Source organism: Clinocottus analis, unplaced genomic scaffold (assembly GCF_023055335.1).
Source record: "Clinocottus analis isolate CAN_PGR_092001 unplaced genomic scaffold, fCliAna1.0.p SCAF_42, whole genome shotgun sequence".
NCBI lineage: Eukaryota > Metazoa > Chordata > Actinopteri > Perciformes > Cottidae > Clinocottus > Clinocottus analis.
Window position 1 is genome coordinate 901,493 of NW_027176176.1, and position 20,013 is coordinate 921,505.

The 20,013-nt window shown below is 51.3% G+C and overlaps 2 protein-coding genes across 2 annotated transcripts; both read right to left on the reverse strand.

Moving 5' to 3' along the window:
• Positions 1 to 88: 88 nt before the first annotated feature.
• On the reverse strand, positions 89 to 15,272 carry LOC137801644 (puratrophin-1-like). Its single transcript, XM_068598967.1, has 23 exons — positions 14,315 to 15,272; positions 13,393 to 13,584; positions 13,141 to 13,264; positions 12,042 to 12,135; positions 11,616 to 11,702; positions 11,420 to 11,536; positions 10,826 to 10,924; positions 8,958 to 9,106; positions 8,702 to 8,840; positions 8,490 to 8,612; positions 8,182 to 8,379; positions 7,703 to 8,045; positions 7,102 to 7,474; positions 6,652 to 6,901; positions 6,225 to 6,314; positions 5,774 to 5,998; positions 4,103 to 4,273; positions 3,617 to 3,794; positions 3,318 to 3,434; positions 2,948 to 3,184; positions 2,409 to 2,673; positions 1,194 to 1,249; positions 89 to 1,069 (listed from the first exon to the last, which is right to left on the reverse strand). The coding sequence occupies exons 1-23, from the start codon at positions 15,270 to 15,272 to the stop codon at positions 978 to 980; spliced, it is 4,677 nt and encodes a 1,558-aa protein (XP_068455068.1). The 3' UTR covers positions 89 to 977.
• A 72-nt stretch (positions 15,273 to 15,344) lies between these two features.
• On the reverse strand, positions 15,345 to 18,406 carry LOC137801650 (uncharacterized protein KIAA1755-like; the record flags this gene model as incomplete). The annotated part of the gene is made up of 3 exons (XM_068598979.1): positions 18,143 to 18,406; positions 17,284 to 17,481; positions 15,345 to 15,809 (listed from the first exon to the last, which is right to left on the reverse strand). Coding segments are annotated over exons 1-3 (927 nt in total), but the record flags the coding sequence as incomplete, so codon positions are not given.
• Between the last annotated feature and the right edge of the window lie 1,607 nt (positions 18,407 to 20,013).

The following is a 20,013-nucleotide window of genomic DNA, read 5'->3' on the forward strand; positions in this document are numbered from 1 at the left end:
TAAGCTATAAATGTAAATTAAAGACAGACTTTATAAACGTCTGTCAGTTGTTATGTTGGGTTTAGTTTATTATTTGTGGTGCAAATAAAAAACAGATAAAAGAAAAGTCGTCCATCATCACTGCAAAAGTTCTGTATTTTCATTAAAAGCGAAACAGGTGTTACATATCTCAATTCCAGTAAAATATTACTTCATACAAAACCGTTAATAAAAAAGAAAACATGTTTTATTTTCAAGGAAACGAGTAAGACACAAAGTTTGATGCACAAAGAGAAACACGTTGCAGACATTAAGGCATCAATAAGACCTTCCAGACCTCCTCAAGACTTTATCATTACTGATCATCTTTATCAGGCTGCTCTGGGATCAGGACGGGGTCTGCGTATGGAAGTCTGCATATGGAAGTCTGCGTATGGAAGTGTGCATATGGAAGTCTGCATATGGAAGTCTGCATATGGAAGTCTGCATATGGAAGTCTGCGTATGGAAGTATGCATATGGAAGTCTGCGTATGGAAGTCTGCGTATGGAAGTGTGCATATGGAAGTCTGCGTATGGAAGTCTGCATATGGAAGTCTGCGTATGGAAGTCTGCGTATGGAAGTATGCATATGGAAGTCTGCATATGGAAGTCTGTGTATGGAAGTCTGCATATGGAAGTCTGCGTATGGAAGTCTGCATATGGAAGTCTGTGTATGGAAGTCTGCGTATGGAAGTCTGCATATGGAAGTCTGCGTATGGAAGTATGCATATGGAAGTCTGCGTATGGAAGTCTGCGTATGGAAGTCTGCATATGGAAGTCTGCATATGGAAGTCTGCATATGTCCCCGGGATGAGTTTACTTTACTCATGTTATAAATAGCATGTAACCGACAGCTGGACTGACAGCTCACTGTGAAGGTGAATCAGATCAGTACACACACATACATATCACAGACATATCACAGACATATTATAGACATATTGTTTTAGTGGAGAGATTACAGACGGCATATATTTACAGAGTGGTAATAGGTAACAGCTGGAACATAAGAGCTCTGTTTGAACTGACTCATCTCCAGCGCCTCCAAGTCTGTAGAAGAAAAGATAAATGTAACTCTTCCTTTCCACAGAAGAACCGTTCATAATTAATATACACATAACACTTCATGAAGTAGTCATATTGCATACATGATGTAATCCTGCACTAACCTCACCTGCAGGAGCATCAAGGTCAAACCTCAGTGGACTTTCCAACACTCGTGTTCTGAACCTGCGTTATAAAAACATTAAAATATGAACAACAGCAGATAATCAATGACATCATAAAACTCACTGAGCAGAAATAAATCGTTTTAGTGCAGATTTAATGTCTTGAACCACATGAACAACTAGACAATTTCGCAATAAATTTTGAAAGTGTGGCTACTACTGCCGTAAGACGTCGCAATATATAGCTTTTGTTTCTGACGCCCGTCTCTCCTCCAAAACACTTGAGTTGGTTTGTGTGTTAAACTGATTGGCTGATATGAAGCACCTGTGTGCTCTCGTCATCATGGTGACCAAGTGAGAGCCAGCAGACTGATTAGAGGCAGACTGGACTGTGGACTTAAGGAAATAAACTACTGAACGTCCTGAACACACGCAAACGTATATGAAATATCATACCACCTTATTAATGATCACAGTGTTGACAACTACACAATATAAAGCACACGTAAACGTCTTTGTGTGTGTCTGTGTCTGTTTGTGTGTGTGTATGTGTGTCTGTGTGTGTGAGACAAACAGACAGAGAGACAGAAGTCATCTGTGTTGTGTGTGCGTGTGTAAGTGTCTGTGTGTCTGTTAAACTGCCCTAACGAGAACACCTGTGGGTTGCTAGATCAAAGGTTGCCATAGTGATGACTTCAAAGGTCTTCAGTTAAACAGATTTCAATGGAGGTAATGCTTGGGAACACCTATCCAAACATCCCTCAAAAAAGATACTTTAAAAGCTCCTATTGCTTCGATATCGCATATAGAGCATTAGGAAGACTTGATAAACAGATACTGTGACTGGCGAGTCTGTACGATAAAACATGTGTCTGTACGGGCGATTTACAAATCAGGTACGAGCTTCAGGGGAGACGTGGCTTTGGAAGGAGATTTAACATGGCGGCGGATGGCAGAGCGAGGTGGACTTGCTCTCACATTCAGTCGGATTTCAACACGTCTGAATCTGTTGGATTCCTATCGACCGCAGTTTACGACAGAAGACAAGATTGAACATTGTGGGAGTAAAGACAAAATACGTTTTATTTTTTTAACAGTCTCTGTCAGTTGGTGCTCCACTCTAGCCACGAACATTTTGTGCCATACACACCCGTGGGACAATTTTTTCGCATTTTTCGGGAAAACGGCCGGGCGAATCTCTTAGAAAAGTCATAGCTCACGATTCCCTGAAGCCACACTTAATGAAAGCGTCGTGCTGCACCTTGTTGCCACACAGCGGATCCTCGGGCTGCTCCGGTGGTTTGGTTTTGGGCTTTGGTGCAACTGCTGGTGGTGTTTTTTCTGCGGGTGGAGTCGGAGCAGCCGCCGCCTCCTTCTCGGTGCTGGTGGAGGCGTCCTCCGCCTCTCCGCCAGCAGCAGACTGCTGGCCGCGGCTGCAGCTGCTGAAGCCGCTCACGCTCTCTCCGGACGACTCGGAGCTGTCCACTGGAACACAGAGAGGATTCACATCCAGCACGCATTGAAGGAAGGCCAAGGTTCAAACACATGTCCTTGACCTCTGACCTCTGACCCCGTCGGAGTGGAATAAAAGAAAAAAAGGCTTGAAACACGAGACCAGCAGCCTCAGTGGAGGGGCTGGAGTAATTAATAACACCCTGTCAGGGCAAAGGGAGGTTCCTGTACCATCGCATCTAATCTTTAGGCTCAATAAATCATAAACCACATGTAGGTCATCTGTGAGCTGAGAACGTGAACTCACACAGCAAGCTGTGACTCCCACTCTCGTGGTCCAGGTCGTCCTCCTCCAGAGCTCCAGGAGGTGATGCGTATCCTCCGAAGGCTCCGACCGCCGGCCGCTTCGGCCCACACGTGTACCCCACCACAGAGGAAGACGAGGAAGACGAACTGCAGCCCGAACCAACGGATTTTGGCCGACCCCCGAGAAGCCTCTTGTCCTGCGGATCGCTGGACGCCATCGAGGACAGCGGCCTGTTTTCTGCACGGAGCGAGAGAGCATCATGTTCAATGAGAAGAGAACGACACGCCAGAGAGGTGGAAAGACATCCGGATGTGTCCTGACGTCTGGGAGGTCATGTGATGAAGAAGAGCGTGCTCCAGTGTCTGCTCACCTCTCCCCATCATCACACAGCTGACGGCTCTGTCGTGGATGGCTGCGTCGCTGGGCTGGATGTCCATGAACGGCTTGTTTCCGATCCCCATGAACACGCTCTCCTGCATACGGACCTCTGCACGGACACAAGTTAGTTCATTTCATGTTTCAGAAATTACATTTTCATACAAAAGATTGTTTTTCTTTGTCAGGAGAGACAGTAATCCAAAAGTGAGGGTTATTGCATTGACTGTGCGTCCCATTATTACCAATATATTCACATCTGTACACATAGACCTGGCTCATGTACGTTGGTACCTCTGTTGTGCACCGCCTGCTCCCACAGGATCCGCTCCAGGTCTCGGGTCCAGCAGTCCTTCACCTCGCGGCCGGCGGCTTGCAGCGTGTAGGTGTCCTGTGTTTTCCTCTTCCTGAACCAGATCTCGAAGCAGAGCCCGCTGTCGCCGCTGTTCTGGGTCATGCCCACGTCCGACGTCTAAAGGTGAACAAAGACCAGCTGATCACGGGCGAGGAAAGACTTCAGTCCTGTTGGAATGGAACTTTACAACACTGATCATTAATATAATTATATATGTGTGTGTGTGATTATAAGTTGTGACTTGCAATGGAAGCAAACTGTTGTGTGTAAATGATGAATCACGCACTGAGTTCAAGTGTAATCTTGTACTCGATTGCTGTGAAAGAGGAAGTGGTCGCAACACTCAGCGCTTCTCTTGCTGTTATTGCACAATTACAAACATGGAAATTTCACTTGAATTCGAGTGTGACGCAACGTGTGTGCACCTTGAAGGACTGCTTGTAGAGGTACGTTTCGTTTCCCACGTCCGTCTTCCTGGTTTTGCTGAAGAGGATGAGCTCTTGGAAGAGGAAGATGTGGCGTAAACATTTCTTCTTCCTGAACGTGACCAGGAACTCGTCCTGGCGGATCAGCTGGCCCTGCTCCTTCAGGTTGACCTGCAGGGACGACGCCGGGTCGTGTGTTGTGGTCAGCGTTACCCTCACACAGTGACAGCCAACACAACAGGATGAACCTTCTGTACTTTTGTTCTTAACGCAGCTCTGGACCATCACCACACCAAACGCCTCCCTTTGCATTCCATGGACAGGAAAATAAATTACTATCCTTTTCACCCATCTTATTCCTTCCATCCCAGATTACTCATGTATAACGGGCGCCATCGCACTGATCCAAATCACCAAGAGGAATGTTTTCTTTACTCCTCATTCGTGCATCATCCTTAATGTCCTCCTGTGTGTACCTGTTTCCATATCAGCAGGTTTTCCAACGTTGTTGCTCAACGCTGGATGAGAGAGCGATACATCATTCTTTCCTCAGTACAGTACCGGTATGTAAGTACTGGATAATGGAGGTGGAGGGTAGGGAGCAGGGGTTAGGAGGTGAAGGGTAGGGAGCAGGGGTTAGGAGGTGAAGGGTAGGGAGCAGGGGTTAGGAGGTGAAGGGTAGGGAGCAGGGGTTAGGAGGTGAAAGGTAGGGAGCAGGGGTTAGGAGGTGAAGGGTAGGGAGCAGGGGTTAGGAGGTGAAGGGTAGGGAGCAGGGGTTAGGAGGTGAAAGGTAGGGAGCAGGGGTTAGGAGGTGAAGGGTAGGGAGCAGGGGTTAGGAGGTGAAGGGTAGGGAGCAGGGGTTAGGAGGTGAAGGGTAGGGAGCAGGGGTTAGGAGGTGAAGGGTAGGGAGCAGGGGTTAGGAGGTGAAGGGTAGGGAGCAGGGGTTAGGAGGTGAAGGGTAGGGAGCAGGGGTTAGGAGATGAAGGGTAGGGAGCAGGGGTTAAGAGATGAAGGGTAGGGAGCAGGGGTTAGGAGATGAAGGGTAGGGAGCAGGGGTTAAGAGGTGAAGGGTAGGGAGCAGGGGTTAGAAGATGAAGGGTAGGGAGCAGGGGTTAGGAGGTGAAGGGTAGGGAGCAGGGGTTAGGAGATTAAGGGTAGGGAGCAGGGGTTTGGAGATGAAAGGTAGGGAGCAGGGGTTAAGAGGTGAAAGGTAGGGAGCAGGGGTTAGAAGATGAAGGGTAGGGAGCAGGGGTTAAGAGGTGAAGGGTAGGGAGCAGGGGTTAAGAGGTGAAGGGTAAGGAGCAGGGGTTAGGAGATGAAGGGTAGGGAGCAGGGGTTTGGAGATGAAGGGTAGGGAGCAGGGGTTAAGAGGTGAAGGGTAAGGAGCAGGAGTTAGGAGGTGAAGGGTAGGGAGCAGGGGTTTGGAGGTGAAGGGTAGGGAGCAGGGGTTAAGAGGTGAAGGGTAGGGAGCAGGGGTTAGGAGATGAAGGGTAGGGAGCAGGGGTTTGGAGATGAAGGGTAGGGAGCAGGAGTTAAGAGGTGAAGGGTAGGGAGCAGGGGTTAGGAGATGAAGGGTAGGGAGCAGGGGTTAGGAGGTGAAGGGTAGGGAGCAGGGGCTAGCAGTTAGCCTTCGGGTTTGAAATGGCTCAGACGTGAAAGAAGCTGCCTCACGTCACAGTGGTGGATGGCGTCCATGGCCAGCAGGTTGTTGCCGTGGTGCAGCTGGAAGTGGATGACCTCCAGGGCGGCCTCCACCTCGGCCGTCTCCCGGGTTCGCTCCGGGCCGCACTCCCTCCTCATGTCCTGCAGCAGCAGGCTGTACTTACTGATCCGCTGCACGGGCTTCAGCAGGTAGGACCACAGGTCCATCTTATCGCCCAGCTGCAGCTGCTTCTGCTGGAGTGGGAAGAGAGTCAGAGCTGAGCGGGAGAACAGCGAGCATGAAGACTAAAATAATACAGAGAGATGTACTGCACGTCTTCTCTGTTTGTTAGCATGCTAATGTTAGCATTCAGCTGAAAGCACAGCTTTGGCTCTGCTGAAATACAACATTTATTCTCCCTCTTGTTCAAGGAAAACCAGGATCATGAGATGAAGTGAAGGAAGCGCAGCAGGCGCTCACCTTGAAGAAAGTCTGTCCGTGATCGATGAGCAGACGATCAGACTGAGGCTTGTTCTTGCTGTAAAGAGCATACAGAGCAAAGCTCTCCCTCTAAAGTAAAATGAATGAATAAAGTACATTAGTCATTATCAGCAACCAAACAAATGAAATGCAGACTAAGCAGTGCACCACAGCTGCATTACTTCAACGTTCAATGACATCAACACAAAGCGGTTGCTTCCATGGAAGCTAACGACATTCAGCCTGCAGCTGTGACACATCTGGAAGGGCGTTTGTGCATCATCAATATGTTGCTTCATAACAGAAAAAATGTTGACACCTTGACATTATACAGACTCTAATCTGCTGACATCTTGTTGCATCACGACCCCTCATGTCCAAATTTGTATACTTTTGTACTTCTGCACATTAACACTCGAGCGCTTACGTGTCGCAGGAAACAGCGTCCGGCCCTGAAGGGCTCGCTCACACAGCTCTCCAACTCGTGGAGGAAGTGATGGCGGTGGAAGTCGTGGAGCTTTTCTAAGTTTCCGAAGACGCTCCCCCTCTGGCCCCTGAGGTCCTGAGGAACGTCGGGCCTCTCCAGCTCGGGGAAGTAGTGCTGCCGGACGTAACCCAGAGCCTTCACGTACTCCCTCTCTGTGCACAGCAGCTCCTCCATGATCATGCACAGCTTCCTGTTGCACACGTGGGAAAAAGTGAACGGTGAAATCATCGAGCTCAGGATCATACGACACAATTAATCTGAGCATCACAGTGTTGTTTAACTGGAGAACTACTGTGGTCGTGTGTACCATTCATGGAAGCAACCGGTGTCACTGCCTGTAATGTCCTGGACTCCCTTCAGGTTAAAGCTAAAGGAGCCAGCGCTACTTACACAACGCTGCTGCCCTCGTCGTCTGCTGCTGTGAGTAATGTCTCTGGGGTGAGGACTGGGCATCCTCCTCCCTCGTCTCTTGTTGACTCGCAGCTCAGGTTTCCTGAGCGTAGACTCTCCTTGTGGGAAACCAGGGGACTTTGGACGGGCTGCAGCTTTTGTTCCAGAGTCTGTGCTTCGGTCCGACAAAGTTTGTGCCTCACGTTCAAAGGTGAGAAGCCGGAGATGCTCGTCACACCGGAGCAACCACTGGAGCCCTCGCTCAGGGAGCGACCCAGAGGCCTTTGCGACGGGAAGCCGGCGCTCCCTTCGGCGGAGCCCGCGCTCCTCAGATCGGCCTCGCTGCGGTGCTCTCTCGGCCGCCGCCGGGTTTCTGGGTGACGGTCGACGTTTTGTGGACATTTTTCTTTTTCATCTGTCTCAGTTTTCTCTGCGGCTTCAGGTTGTTCCTGCACTTGATGTTCTCCTTTCAAGTCGTGTTCCACATGGAGGATGGAGCGTGCCACAGTGGTGCGGTCTCCTCCACTCTCTGATGTACGGACGACCTCTTGCTGAGCGGTCGGCTGCCGGGTCAGGGAGCATCCATCCTCCCCCTCCTCACTCCTTTCCTCCCCCTCCATTCCTCCCACTCCCCCTTGATGGTTTGCAGCTGTGAGCTGCCGGATCTGGTTCTTATCTACTCCTTTCTCTTTCTTTAGCGCGGCTTTGAGGCGCTGGCCGACGTCCGTGCGCTGGATCCAGGCCGCATTCCAGACTCTCATCGCCCCCGAGGCCCCCGATCCCACGGAGCCGGCCTCGGCTCTCACAGCCTGGAAGTGCAGGGGGGAGAACTCGGCACCTAATCTCTCCTCAAACATCTGGAGCGTTCTCAGGGTCTGAGGCGGGTAACAGCCCTGCTCTACCTGCTCCAGAAAGTCACTGCATTCCTTGGCCAGGGCCGACGCCTGGAGAGAGAGAGAGAGAGAGAGAGAGGATTTTAGATCTAAAGGTTAACAGAACTCAGTTGGGAACATGTAGACAAAGGGCGAGTGAAGAAAGAAAGAGGGTTGCATTTGAAACGTCAGATTGTTTTTCACACACCTGCTCACAGAAGCGCTGCAGGTGCACCGCGGTGTGCAGCTCTTTGTGCCGCCGCTCGGCCCGCAGCATGAAGTCATCCGTGTTGGACTTGAAGGTGCTCACCAGAGTACGAAACACTTCTGTTGCAGGACTGGGATCGCTGGAGCCGACGGCGGCCTTGGCCTCCGTCACCAGGCTCATGGCGCGCTGGTGTTTGTCCTGGAAGAGATGGTGAGATGTCACGAGGAACTTCTCTTCTCTATTGATTAGTTCAGACGAATAAGGCAGCTCTTATTTCTAATCCTGGTTCTCTGGCTTCTCTGTCGTACCTTCGACCGAGAGAGAAACTCCTCAAAGTGCTGCAGGGCCTCTTCAGTGCACAGCCAGTGGTCCTCTGTTGCGTAAGAGTCCTTCAGCGTCTGTTCGCCTTCTGCGTTGAACCACGTCCCGGCCTGCAAAGCGTCATTCAGAGTCACACAACGTCACGGACACAACAGCTGTTTCAGCACATCGTGCAGATTGTGAGGCCGCGTTGCGTCACCGTGCTGATCGTGGCCTCCATCTCTCTGAGCCGGAAGAGGAAGTCCAGGTTCTGCAGCGACTCGTTGGACCGCATCACCAGAGTGTGGAGCTTCTCCTCCACCTGGTTGTACACACTCGTCACGGACTCCAGAGCATCTCTGAGGACCGAGGTCACAAGGTCGCAAGGTCACAAGGTCACAAGGTCACACACCAGTTGTGCGGCATTGTGAGGCAGAACTATCGATGCTAAAGTCTATTCAGATATGATCAGATACCTGTAGTCCTCAGAGAGAGGGAATCTGAACTCCTCCCTCCTCATGCGGGCCAGGACAGCACCTCCTTCTCTCTGCAGCGTCACCAGGTGAGCGTCTTCCAGCACCTCCTTCATGGAGGCCTTCTGCTCCTCAATGCACTGCTGCACCTCCTGCAGCCGCCACCAAGCAAAGTCAACACGTTGTCCTGCTACACAACGTCCCGCTGTGGTCGTGTGGACTCTACTGTGGTCGTGTGGACTCTACTGTGGTCGTGTGGACTCTACTGTGGTCGTGTGTACTCCACTGTGGTCGTGTGGACTCTACTGTGGTCGTGTGGGCTCTACTGTGGTAGTGTGTATATTCTACTGTGGTCGTGTGGACTCTACTGTGGTCGTGTGGTTCTACTGTGGTCGTGTGGACTCTACTGTGGTCGTGTGGGCTCTACTGTGGTAGTGTGTATATTCTACTGTGGTCGTGTGGTTCTACTGTGGTCGTGTGGACTCTACTGTGGTCGTGTGGACTCTACTGTGGTCGTGTGTGATCTACTGTGGTCGTGTGGACTCTACTGTGGTCGTGTGGGCTCTACTGTGGTTGTGTGGACTCTACTGTGGTCGTGTGTACTCTACTGTGGTCGTGTGGGCTCTACTGTGGTCGTGTGTGCTCTACTGTGGTCGTGTGGACTCTACTGTGATTGTGTAGACTCCACTGTGGTCATGTGGACTCTACTGTGGTCGTGTGGACTTTACTGTGGTCGTGTGGACTCTACTGTGGTCGTGTGTGCTCTACTGTGGTCGTGTGGGCTCTACTGTGGTAGTGTGTATATTCTACTGTGGTCGTGTGGACTCTACTGTGGTCGTGTGGTTCTACTGTGGTCGTGTGGACTCTACTGTGGTCGTGTGGACTCTACTGTGGTCGTGTGTGATCTACTGTGGTCGTGTGGACTCTACTGTGGTCGTGTGGGCTCTACTGTGGTTGTGTGGACTCTACTGTGGTCGTGTGTACTCTACTGTGGTCGTGTGGGCTCTACTGTGGTCGTGTGTGCTCTACTGTGGTCGTGTGGACTCTACTGTGATTGTGTAGACTCCACTGTGGTCATGTGGACTCTACTGTGGTCGTGTGGACTTTACTGTGGTCGTGTGGACTCTACTGTGGTCGTGTGTGCTCTACTGTGGTCGTGTGTGCTCTACTGTGGGCGTGTGGACTCTACTGTGGGCGTGTGGACTCTACTGTGGTCGTGTGTGCTCTACTGTGGGCGTGTGGACTCTACTGTGGTCATGTGGACTCTACTGTGGTCGTGTGTGCTCTACTGTGGTCATGTGGACTCTACTGTGGTCGTGTGGACTCTACTATGGTCGTGTGGACTCTACTGTGGGCGTGTGGACTCTACTGTGGGCGTGTGGACTCTACTGTGGGCGTGTGGACTCTACTGTGGGCGTGTGGACTCTACTGTGGTCATGTGGACTCTACTGTGGGCGTGTGGACTTTACTGTGGTCGTGTGGACTCTACTGTGGGCGTGTGTGCTCTACTGTGGTCATGTGGACTCTACTGTGGGCGTGTGGACTCTACTGTGGGCGTGTGGACTCTACTGTGGTCGTGTGGGCTCTACTGTGGTAGTGTGTATATTCTACTGTGGTCGTGTGTGCTCTACTGTGGGCGTGTGGACTCTACTGTGGTCGTGTGGGCTCTACTGTGGGCGTGTGTGCTCTACTGTGGTCATGTGGACTCTACTGTGGTCATGTGGACTCTACTGTGGGCGTGTGGACTCTACTGTGGTCGTGTGGACTCTACTGTGGTCGTGTGTGCTCTACTGTGGTCGTGTGGACTCTACTGTGGGCGTGTGGACTCTACTGTGGGCGTGTGTGCTCTACTGTGGGCGTGTGGACTCTACCTGGGCGGAGTCGGTCATCTTGCTGCCGTCCACCTTCCTGATGGCTTTCTGCAGCAGGCTGTCGGCTCCTCGCAGCTCGGACAGGAAGCACACGAGCCTCTGAGGAGAATCACAGGAAACAGACTCAGTGGAAGTTAAGAAACTGCTTTTAGGACACAACATTTCTGCCATCTGCAGCACATAACTGACTCCATCACTGACTCTGACCTCTGACCTGCAGTTCAATGACCGGCTGAGCAAGAAGTGAAAATACATTTGATTCTGTTTTGATTTAATGTTTTAGTGTCATCTGCAGTCAAATGATGCGTGCATATCACATCCTGCTGTATATGACTGTTATCATAATAACATGAGCAGTGAGGCTGTTACTCATCAGTGTTGCATGTGTAAAATATCTTGTTAACGAGCAGAAAGTTATGATTAATAATCTAGATGGGACTTTTTCTTCTCTTGACCTCGTCCTCCCTCCTCTCAAAGCTGCATGAGGCATTCAAGAACCGACAGCATGAATGTGTGTGTGTGTGGAAAGCAGCAGTCTCCTCGACAGGAAGCTGTCCATCAGAGCCCTCGTGGGAGGAGAGAGGACATCAGTACCTGGTGGAACTGCAGCCAGTCGGTGTGACTGTACGTGAAGGTCCCTCCGAGGTCGGAGGTCAGCTGAGAAGCTTCTACGGTCTTGTTTAGGGCTTTCATAGACGTCACCAGGTCCATCTAATAGACACACTCAAGGTTATGCAGGAAGGAAAGGAACTCATCAAAGAAGAACACGGACATGTATTTCATATCTGACCTGTAACCCCGGATGCTTCTCAGGTCGAGGACACGTGTCTTTGTCCACCAGCATCACGAGGCTGTGCACGGCATGCAGAGCTTGCTCCTGCAGCAGAGAGCCAGTCAGGTCAAAGGTCATCTGATCAGTCACACATGAGATGACTGAATGATCACCGCAGGAGAACAGCGAGCGTACACTACGACTGACCTTCTTTCACCTGACGATAATGTGTTAACTGGCCGACAGTGTGTGTTGTGTGTATTTGGTAAAATAGAGATTGTGCTCCCGGTGCATTTCTTTGCTGCTAACAAAGCAGAAACTTGCACAAACTTGTGCTGCTCAGTATTTGTGCATTGCAGACACACACACACACGCTGATGATATCAAGGAGTCTGCCATGTGTCTGGTGGTTGAGTGGTTGAGTGCATGAGTGTGTGTCCTCACCTGGGCCATCAGCAGCGCTTTGTACAGCAGCAGTGGAGGAGGCTTCCTCCTGGCGTCCATCACCAAAGTCATTCCCAGCTCTCCAACTTCTTTCCTACAATACGTTGGATCGTGTCAGGACAAACTCAAACAGGATGACCTCATCACATCGGGCTTTATTTGATTAGAGCGCTTCTCAAATGCCTGTTTATCTTTTTATCTCACGTTGACACTCTCACACACACACACACACACACACGTTCTTCACACATTCTGTTCCACACGTTGACGCCTTCACGCCCCTCACGACGGCCTCTTCTTGTGTTACTGCTCTGTGAGCTCACAGACGACTCGGCTGCTGATTCCAGCTTGGCGCTGCATCCCAGACAGCCGGCAGCGAGCCGGCATGAGACTGCTGTGGTGCACAGAGGAAGGCGGCGCTATCGACTACAGCGGCTTTGAGAACTTCAAAGACTCCATTAAGGCCGGAGTAAACAAACAGCAAAGCTTTCAGGGGGAGGGTTGACACGGCTCTGGTGAGGTCACACAGGTCAAAGCTGCTGCCAGCTCATCTGTACACACCACGGACACATGCAGAGATACAACGTAATGTGTTTTGTTGTATTCTTGTTGTATTTTTGTGTAGCTATAGAAGGTTGTAACCAGTAAGGGAGCATGCACCTCAACACTGAGAACACTTTAACACTTTTGGTGCAATACTTTTACTTTTACACTTTATATACATTTTTTACTGTTTATTTTATTCCATTTCTATATTTCTATTTTTGTGTTTTATTGTCTAATTTTTTAATTGTGTTTTAATTACTGTTGTACTGTTTACTTATATTACTTGATCTGTGAATAAGGGCTGCTGCTGTAATACTGTAATTTCCCAACAGAGGGACTAATAAAGGACTATCTTATCTTCTGCAGCACGTCATTCTGCAATAATGATATTTAAATGGTGTCTGCTGCCCTCTTGTGGTCAGACCGTGTATTGCATACCATCAGAAGCTGGAGACAATAAGCTCACAACATCTTTTCTCTGCTGAGCAACTGAGGAGATGTCGTGCCTCTCACATATAAACGGTCTTGTTTGCTCTATCTACGTGTTCGGTACCTCGGTATGGAGTGTAAGTAGAGCAGCAGCTCACAGACGCTCTGGACGGACACCAGAGAGGACGTCCACTCCTTTCTGCCTCCGTGGACCTCGAGCACCGCCCGGCCCGTCCGGTCCCTGCTGCCTGAGGGGTCAAAGGTGAGGGATGTGTGTTGTTTTATTCCCAATGAGAGATGATAAAGTGCTGTGAGAGTAGAACATTTAGAGGGTGTCTTCCTGAGATCCAGAGGTGCTGCTGGCGGCATGAAGTACCTGGCAGACAGACGATGCCGAGGTCGAGCATCCCCCGGACGCCTCTGAAGCCCTCGAGCTGCTGAGCGGAGTCAGAACCTGCAGCTGGAAGCTGAACTTGTGCATGAGACGACTTTTCTGTCTTTGAGTGATGGAGTTTGGAGTCTGGTCCGTCTGCAGCGGAGGAGGGTTCACCCCGATGGGAGTGTGAGTCTGCAAAGGACGACACACACAATGATATTCACACACAAACAGAAACACACATGGATTATAGTAAAGTACAAAGTACAACTGCAGCATTAAAGAAGTGTATTTTGTTTCTCAACTGGATTGCATCCGATCAGTAATCATCCATCAGCCAGTGTTAATATTAATTAGCGTATAAACTATTATAAACTTTCAATCCTGTCCAGCAACCTCTGCCCTTTTATACTGACAGTAATTATTCAGCGCTTCATTCATAAATCTCCTTCAGCAGGCGTTTCGCTGCACAGCGTAGCGGCCTGCAGACGTTGGACATGCTCTCTGTGACGCGGCGCTGCAGAGGCCGGAGCCTGGCTTTGATTTCAGACGTCCTAATTGGCTTCTCCACAAAGCCTGGCCTGTGTCGTTGCTGATTTAATAGTCTCTGACAAGCACGTCTGCAGTCAAGCTCTCAACATGCGCTGTGAGGGCGCGAGGGAGCAAGGACACAGGACACAGGACACAGGACCCTCCTCCCTGCATGTCACGCTGTCTCCCTGCATTACAGCGAGGGTTCGGGGTTCAGGCTCGGCCTTTCATCGGACGGCAGTGGGAGGAGACTATTCTGCAGCCCGATCTCTGACACTTGGACCTTTTTTGCTTCACGGCCTCAGAGGAGCTCGACCTCTCGGGCTCCAGAGGTCGCGGTCGCGTCTCAGTCGCTGTGAAGAGAGAGCAGTGCAACACATTACTCGCTTACCTTTCCTTGGGGACTTGAGCCGTTCCAGCTTCAGCGTGACCTGATCCAACAGATCGGCTCTCCTGCCCTGCATCATGCTGGAGATGGTTTCAGGGCAGATGTCGCTGTGGCTGCGGGTGTTGACTTTATAGAGAAGAGGACTTCCTTTACAGGTCTCTGACACGGTGGACAGAGACCTGGCCTTGACTTTGTGCTTCCCCGGCGGCTTCACAGCCTCCACCTCCTGAGCCGGTGTCACGTCTCCGTCCGGTCCGGCGTGCACGTCGGCGCTTGGTGCTGATTGGTGGGAGATGAGTCTCATCTGGACCTTGTGACTCTGGCTCAGACCCGGGGTGGATCTGAGGATCATGGGCGATTCCTTCATGAGGTGTTCTGGATCAGAAGCGGAGGGAAGGTCTTGGGACGCCGAGCGCTCACAGCAGCGTCTGCTCTGGCAGAGCTGGTTCCTCGTCACAGGTTTATTACAGTGCTTGCAGAAGTTCACAAGTTTGTCTCTTTGAGCCTCCGACGCGACCTTGACCCTTGACTCTCCTTCCTCACTCGGGCCGCCCTCGTCCAGAGCGGCCAGCAGGTCCACGCCGCTCCTCTCGAAGGCGACCGGGTTCCTCAGCGCGGCCACGTACGAGTCTCTGTACCGACCCTTCGGGTCTTGCTCGGTGGGCTCCGGCCGGCTGTGGCCGCCCGGAGGACGCGGCTCCTCTGGGCTCTGGGTTTGGCCTCCAGGAGGAACAGGCGGCGGCGGCCTGACGGGTTTGAACAGAAGTGGATTATGTGGCTGCGCATGGCTGCCTCTCTGCTTACTCACAAACTCCTTCCCCGTGGCGATGTCCACCAGGTCCACGTAGTCGCCCTCAATCTCTCGATAGTTGCGGCTGTCCCAGGTGTTCGGGGAGACCCACCCCACGGGTTTGACTAGAGGTCTGGAGCACGACTTGGAGGTCCTCCTCTCGTGGTCCATCTTGACCAGCCTGGAGGAGCAGTGCGCGGGCCTCAGAGAGCCCGGCATCCTGTCTTTAGCGGGGACTAAAACCGCCTCCATCGGCAGGGTGGAGGAGTTGAAGAGGGAGGGGACGAGGACCTGCTTCAGCTCGGGAGGAGCTTCCCGATAAGCGGGCGTGATCTTGGGCTTGTCTAAGAACTCCGGGATGGCGATTTTGGCCCAGGGCAGCTTGACGACTCCTTGGTCCGTGCACAGCAGGCAGCGGGACAGCGGCGTCCCGCGGCGTCCTTCGTTGACGTCCCGCAGCCACTCCTCGGTGAAGATGCAGGGGTAGGACGTCTCCGGCACGGGGGTCTCCTCCACCTCTCGACGGCCCTCCTCCAGGAGACTCTTGAGGACGACGCGAGCCGCCTGGTCCCCGAACGGCTCCACCTGCAGGTAGAAGTCTCCGGGGCGCAGCAGCAGCGGGTTCACGGGCGCCAACTGGACCACGGTTTGGTCTCGCAGGCACAGAGGCCAGCCCTCACAGCGGAAAACCACGTCAGAGTATCCGGCCTGCGGGGACAAGGTCAGCTCATTGCGGGCTCCTCTTGCTCGACTTCAACACAAGATACTGCACACTTACGTGAATAAGCAGAATAATTTAGAAGATTTACACTTTCAGGGACATTTAAAACAGCACAAATGAATCAGTTATTTCACTTGCATGTGTGTATAAACTGTACAACTATACACACACACACACACACACACTAAGCTGTGTGGCTTAAACACTACTGTTCACTTAGAAATATGCTTATTTTTCAAAGAAAAGCACAGTTTTTCTTAATGAACATAACAGTAGATGAATCATAAATCCCCTCTGTTCATAGTTAATGTGGTAGAAGACTATTCTAGGTGAAACATCTGGTTCTTAATGAAATATCTACGTCGTGTATTGAGGCCCATTTCCAGCAGCTATCAGTGTCCTGATGGTACTTTGTGTTTAGAAGACTAATGGAGGATATAAAACCCTTAAAACCCTCGTGATGATGTCACACAGCTGAAAACAGCTCTGCTGGAGAGAGAAGCTGTAAAACTGTTCTTCCTTTGAGCCGGTGGAGGATCTGCAGCTTCACATTGTGCTTCATTAAACTCTCTAAATGTCCAGAAAGAGAACTTTCATGTGAAACTCTCCAGCCGGTTTCATATCTTTATGTGTGGGATGCACAGCTGTGCCCTTAACCCCCAAACAGCAAGCGCTTCAGTAAAAGAATAATGTCACATTTAGTCATTTAAAAATGTGAATATGTGTATGAACAAAGGGAATGTCACTCTCATTGTCCTGTGAGCTGCTGCTGTTGGAGCTGCAGCTTCGTGTGGAAACAAACAGGAAACACGACGTCAGCTGTTAGAGAGATGAGCTGCGAGCTGCTGGAAACCTTTCTTTCTTTATTATATTCATTACATTCGGCAAATTGTCACCATTTAAGGAATAAGAAATAAACTGCTGTTGTTTGGCATCGTGTCCTGAGATGTAAAGACAGTCAACACTGGATTACTTTGATGCTGAAGACACTTTCTGAAGGAACTTCTGCAGAGCTTTCCTTCTGTGATTTAAGCCACTGAGGAAGAGGAGGAAGAGGAGGAAGAGGAGCTCCTCTGTGGAGGAGGAAGAGGAGGAAGAGGAGCTCCTCTGTGGAGGAGGAAGAGGAAGAAGAGGAGCTCCTCTGTGGAGGAGGAAGAGGAGATAGAGGTGCTCCTCTGTGGGGGAGGAAGATGAGGAAGAGGTGATCCTTTGTGGAGGAGGATGAGGAGGAAGAGGAGGAAGAGGTGCTCCTCTCCTCTGTGGAGGAGGAAGAGGAGGAAGAGGAGGAAGAGGCAGAAGAGGCGGAAGAGATGCTCCTCTGTGGAGGAGGAAGAGGCGGAAGAGATGGCCCTCTGTGGAGGAGGAAGAGGAAGAAGAGGTGCTCCTCTGTGGAGGAGGAGGAAGAGGAGGAAGAGCTCCTCCTCCTCCTCCTCCTCACAGTGGCGGTCAGCTGGTACTCACACAGGCGGCCTGCTGCACGCTCTCCAGCAGGTGTTTGGACGGGATGAGGAAGTCCAGCAGGCACTGCAGCGCATCGCCGTGGTAACGCTCCTCGATGGTGCGGAACAGCTGGCTGAGCACGACGGGCGCCGTGGCCTCGAACGGCGGGAAGAGCGCCGAGAGAGCGCCCTGGATGGACGAGTCCAGGGACTCCGGGTTCTGCAGGACGAGAGAGGAAGAACATCTCTGAAGCTGCAGGAAGGAGTTTCACCTTCTGAGGAAGGAACACGTTTCATCCAGATTATTGCATCTGAACTGGGATTACAGAGATTAAAACACATCTAACACTTTAATTACGGCCTGAACCAGCGGCTGTAAAACATGAAGCCTTCGTCAGGGAGTAATAACTCTGCACATTCTCCTCCAGTGAGAATCATATTGTTCTGTCAACCAGCTCGTGAATCATAAAACATTTAATCAGACATTTAAATCTTCCACTACAGATTGTTCTTGACTTATTAAATTAAACACAGCTGCACTCCGACACAAAGCGTGCAGTTATTACAGAGTAGTGGAGGTGCTTTCATGTCTCCGTGATATGGAATATGAATGTTTACACGGATCTATTTCCAGAAGACAAACTGCAGCAGGACACTTCCTGCTCATGTGAGGGATCCCTCAAAGAGCTTCACAGGTATGACATGTGATGATGAATGATCATCCTCATCCTCACAGGATGAAGAGCGCTGCTCTGGAGGAGCCTGATGAAAGTCTCTCAGCGTGTCTGGAGAAGATAAAGTCTGCGCAGTGTGTAGCGTGTAGCGTGTAGCGTGTATTTTCTTTGCATGTGTATTTTCTTTTGCGTGTTTGACAGGTTCACGTGTTGAACATAACTTCCAGAGTGGCGTCTGGGTGGAGGTGCAGTGGAGGTGCAGTGGAGGTGCAGTGGTGGTGCAGTAGAGGTGCAGGAGAGGTGCAGTGGAGGTGCAGTGGTGGTGCAGTGGTGGTGCAGTGGAGATGCAGTGGTGGTGCAGTGGTGGTGCAGACCAGCTTCCTCCTTCAGGTCCTGAAGCCACTGAACCTTCTCTGGATGTTTGATCTTCTCAGGAGCTCTGAGACCACGAAGGAGCCGCCCACACCCCATGAAGCCTCACGGGATGACTGGGACCTGAGACTGGAGACCTGAGACTAGAGACCTGAGACTAGAGACCAGATACTAGAGACCAGATACTAGAGACCTGAGACTAGAGACCTGAGACTAGAGACCTGAGACTAGAGACCTGAGACTAGAGACCAGATACTAGAGACCAGATACTAGAGACCTGAGACTAGAGACCTGAGACTAGAGACCTGAGACTAGAGACCTGAGACTAGAGACCAGATACTAGAGACCAGAGACCTGGGACCTGAAAGACTAGAGACCTGAGACTAGAGACCAGTGACTAGAGACCAGTGACTAGAGACCAGTGACCACAGACTAGAGACTAGGGACTAAAGACCAGCGACCAGAGACTAGACACCAGAGACCGGAGACCAGAGACCAGAGACCAGAGACTAGAGACTCTGGAGGATCAGGTCTCAGCTGGAGGATCAGGTCTCAGCTGGAGGATCAGGTCTCAGCTGGAGGATCAGGTCTGACCTGGAGGATCAGGTCTCAGCTGGAGGATCAGGCCTCAGCTGGAGGATCAGGCCTCAGCTGGAGGATCAGGTCTCAGCTGGAGGATCAGGTCTCAGCTGGAGGATCAGGTCTCACCTGGAGGATCAGGTCTCAGCTGGAGGATCAGGTCTCAGCTGGAGGATCAGGTCTCAGCTGGAGGATCAGGTCTGAGCTTCTTGGACAGATCAAAGCTCATGAAGGTTTCATGTTTCAGTCATTCAGTCATAATTTGTGCGGCTGCTGGCCTCAGCGTTGCGTTACCTGTCGGTCAGACCTCTGTGGTGTTGTGTGTTCAGTGTTGTGCGTGCAGGTGTGTAGTTGTGTTACTCGTGGCTGTTCGGGTGAGTCCGTGTCCAGCGCTGACCGCTTCACTGAGTCCTTGTATCTCTTGTCGGCATTTCATGTCCTCAGAAGAGAAGAATGTTTCTTTTCTCTGATTGTGCACATCTGTCACAACAGAAGAGGAAGGGCAGAGGAGGAGGAGGAGGAAGAGGAGGATGAGGAGGGGGAGGAGGAGGAGGAGGAGGAGGAGGAGGAGGAGGAGGAGTAATGCATCCCAGCTGCTGGAGCCTCACAGCCCTTCATCTTTAGCTTCCACTGAGTCTCACGAAGCTAAAGATGAAGCAGAGGTCACGTCTCCTTCACAGCTCTGCCGGTGCCTCTGCTCGGCTCGGGCGTTCAATTCCCATCGCTGGACGTTGTGTTTGAGTGAATGCCGTTTGGCTGACGGACCTCCAGACGTCTGTCCTCTGATCCACTTCACTGAAACATCCACTTCACTGAAACATCCACTTCACTGAAACATCCACTTCACTGAAACATCCACTTCACTGAAACATGCAGCGACTCATCGTCACAGGGCTCTCTCTCTGTGGGAGGTTCAGCTCCTGGATCCAGAGTCAGATCCCCCTGAGCTTTTACTCCACACTGCTCACAGGGAGGAGGGAGGAGGGAGGAAAGGAGGGAAGGAGGGAAGGAAGGAGGAAGAAGGAGGGAGGCAGCGCTGCATCTCTACAGGAGACCACGAGCCCAACAGGCTGGATATCAAGACCTTCATTGTGAGCACCAGGTCGGTTCCCAGCATGCCTGTGACG

Bases quoted from the DNA above. Each gene is read 5' to 3' on its own strand.
- LOC137801644 (XM_068598967.1), bottom strand. From the start codon at position 15,272: ATGGACCACGAGAGGAGGACCTCCAAGTCGTGCTCCAGACCTCTAGTC. The intron at 7,475-7,702 runs GTGAGGAGGGGG...ACCGTCACCCAG, and splicing joins AATGGAGGGGGAGGAAAGGA to AAACCCGGCGGCGGCCGAGA. The intron at 6,315-6,651 runs GTAAGCGCTCGA...ATTTTACTTTAG, and splicing joins GACGCTGTTTCCTGCGACAC to AGGGAGAGCTTTGCTCTGTA.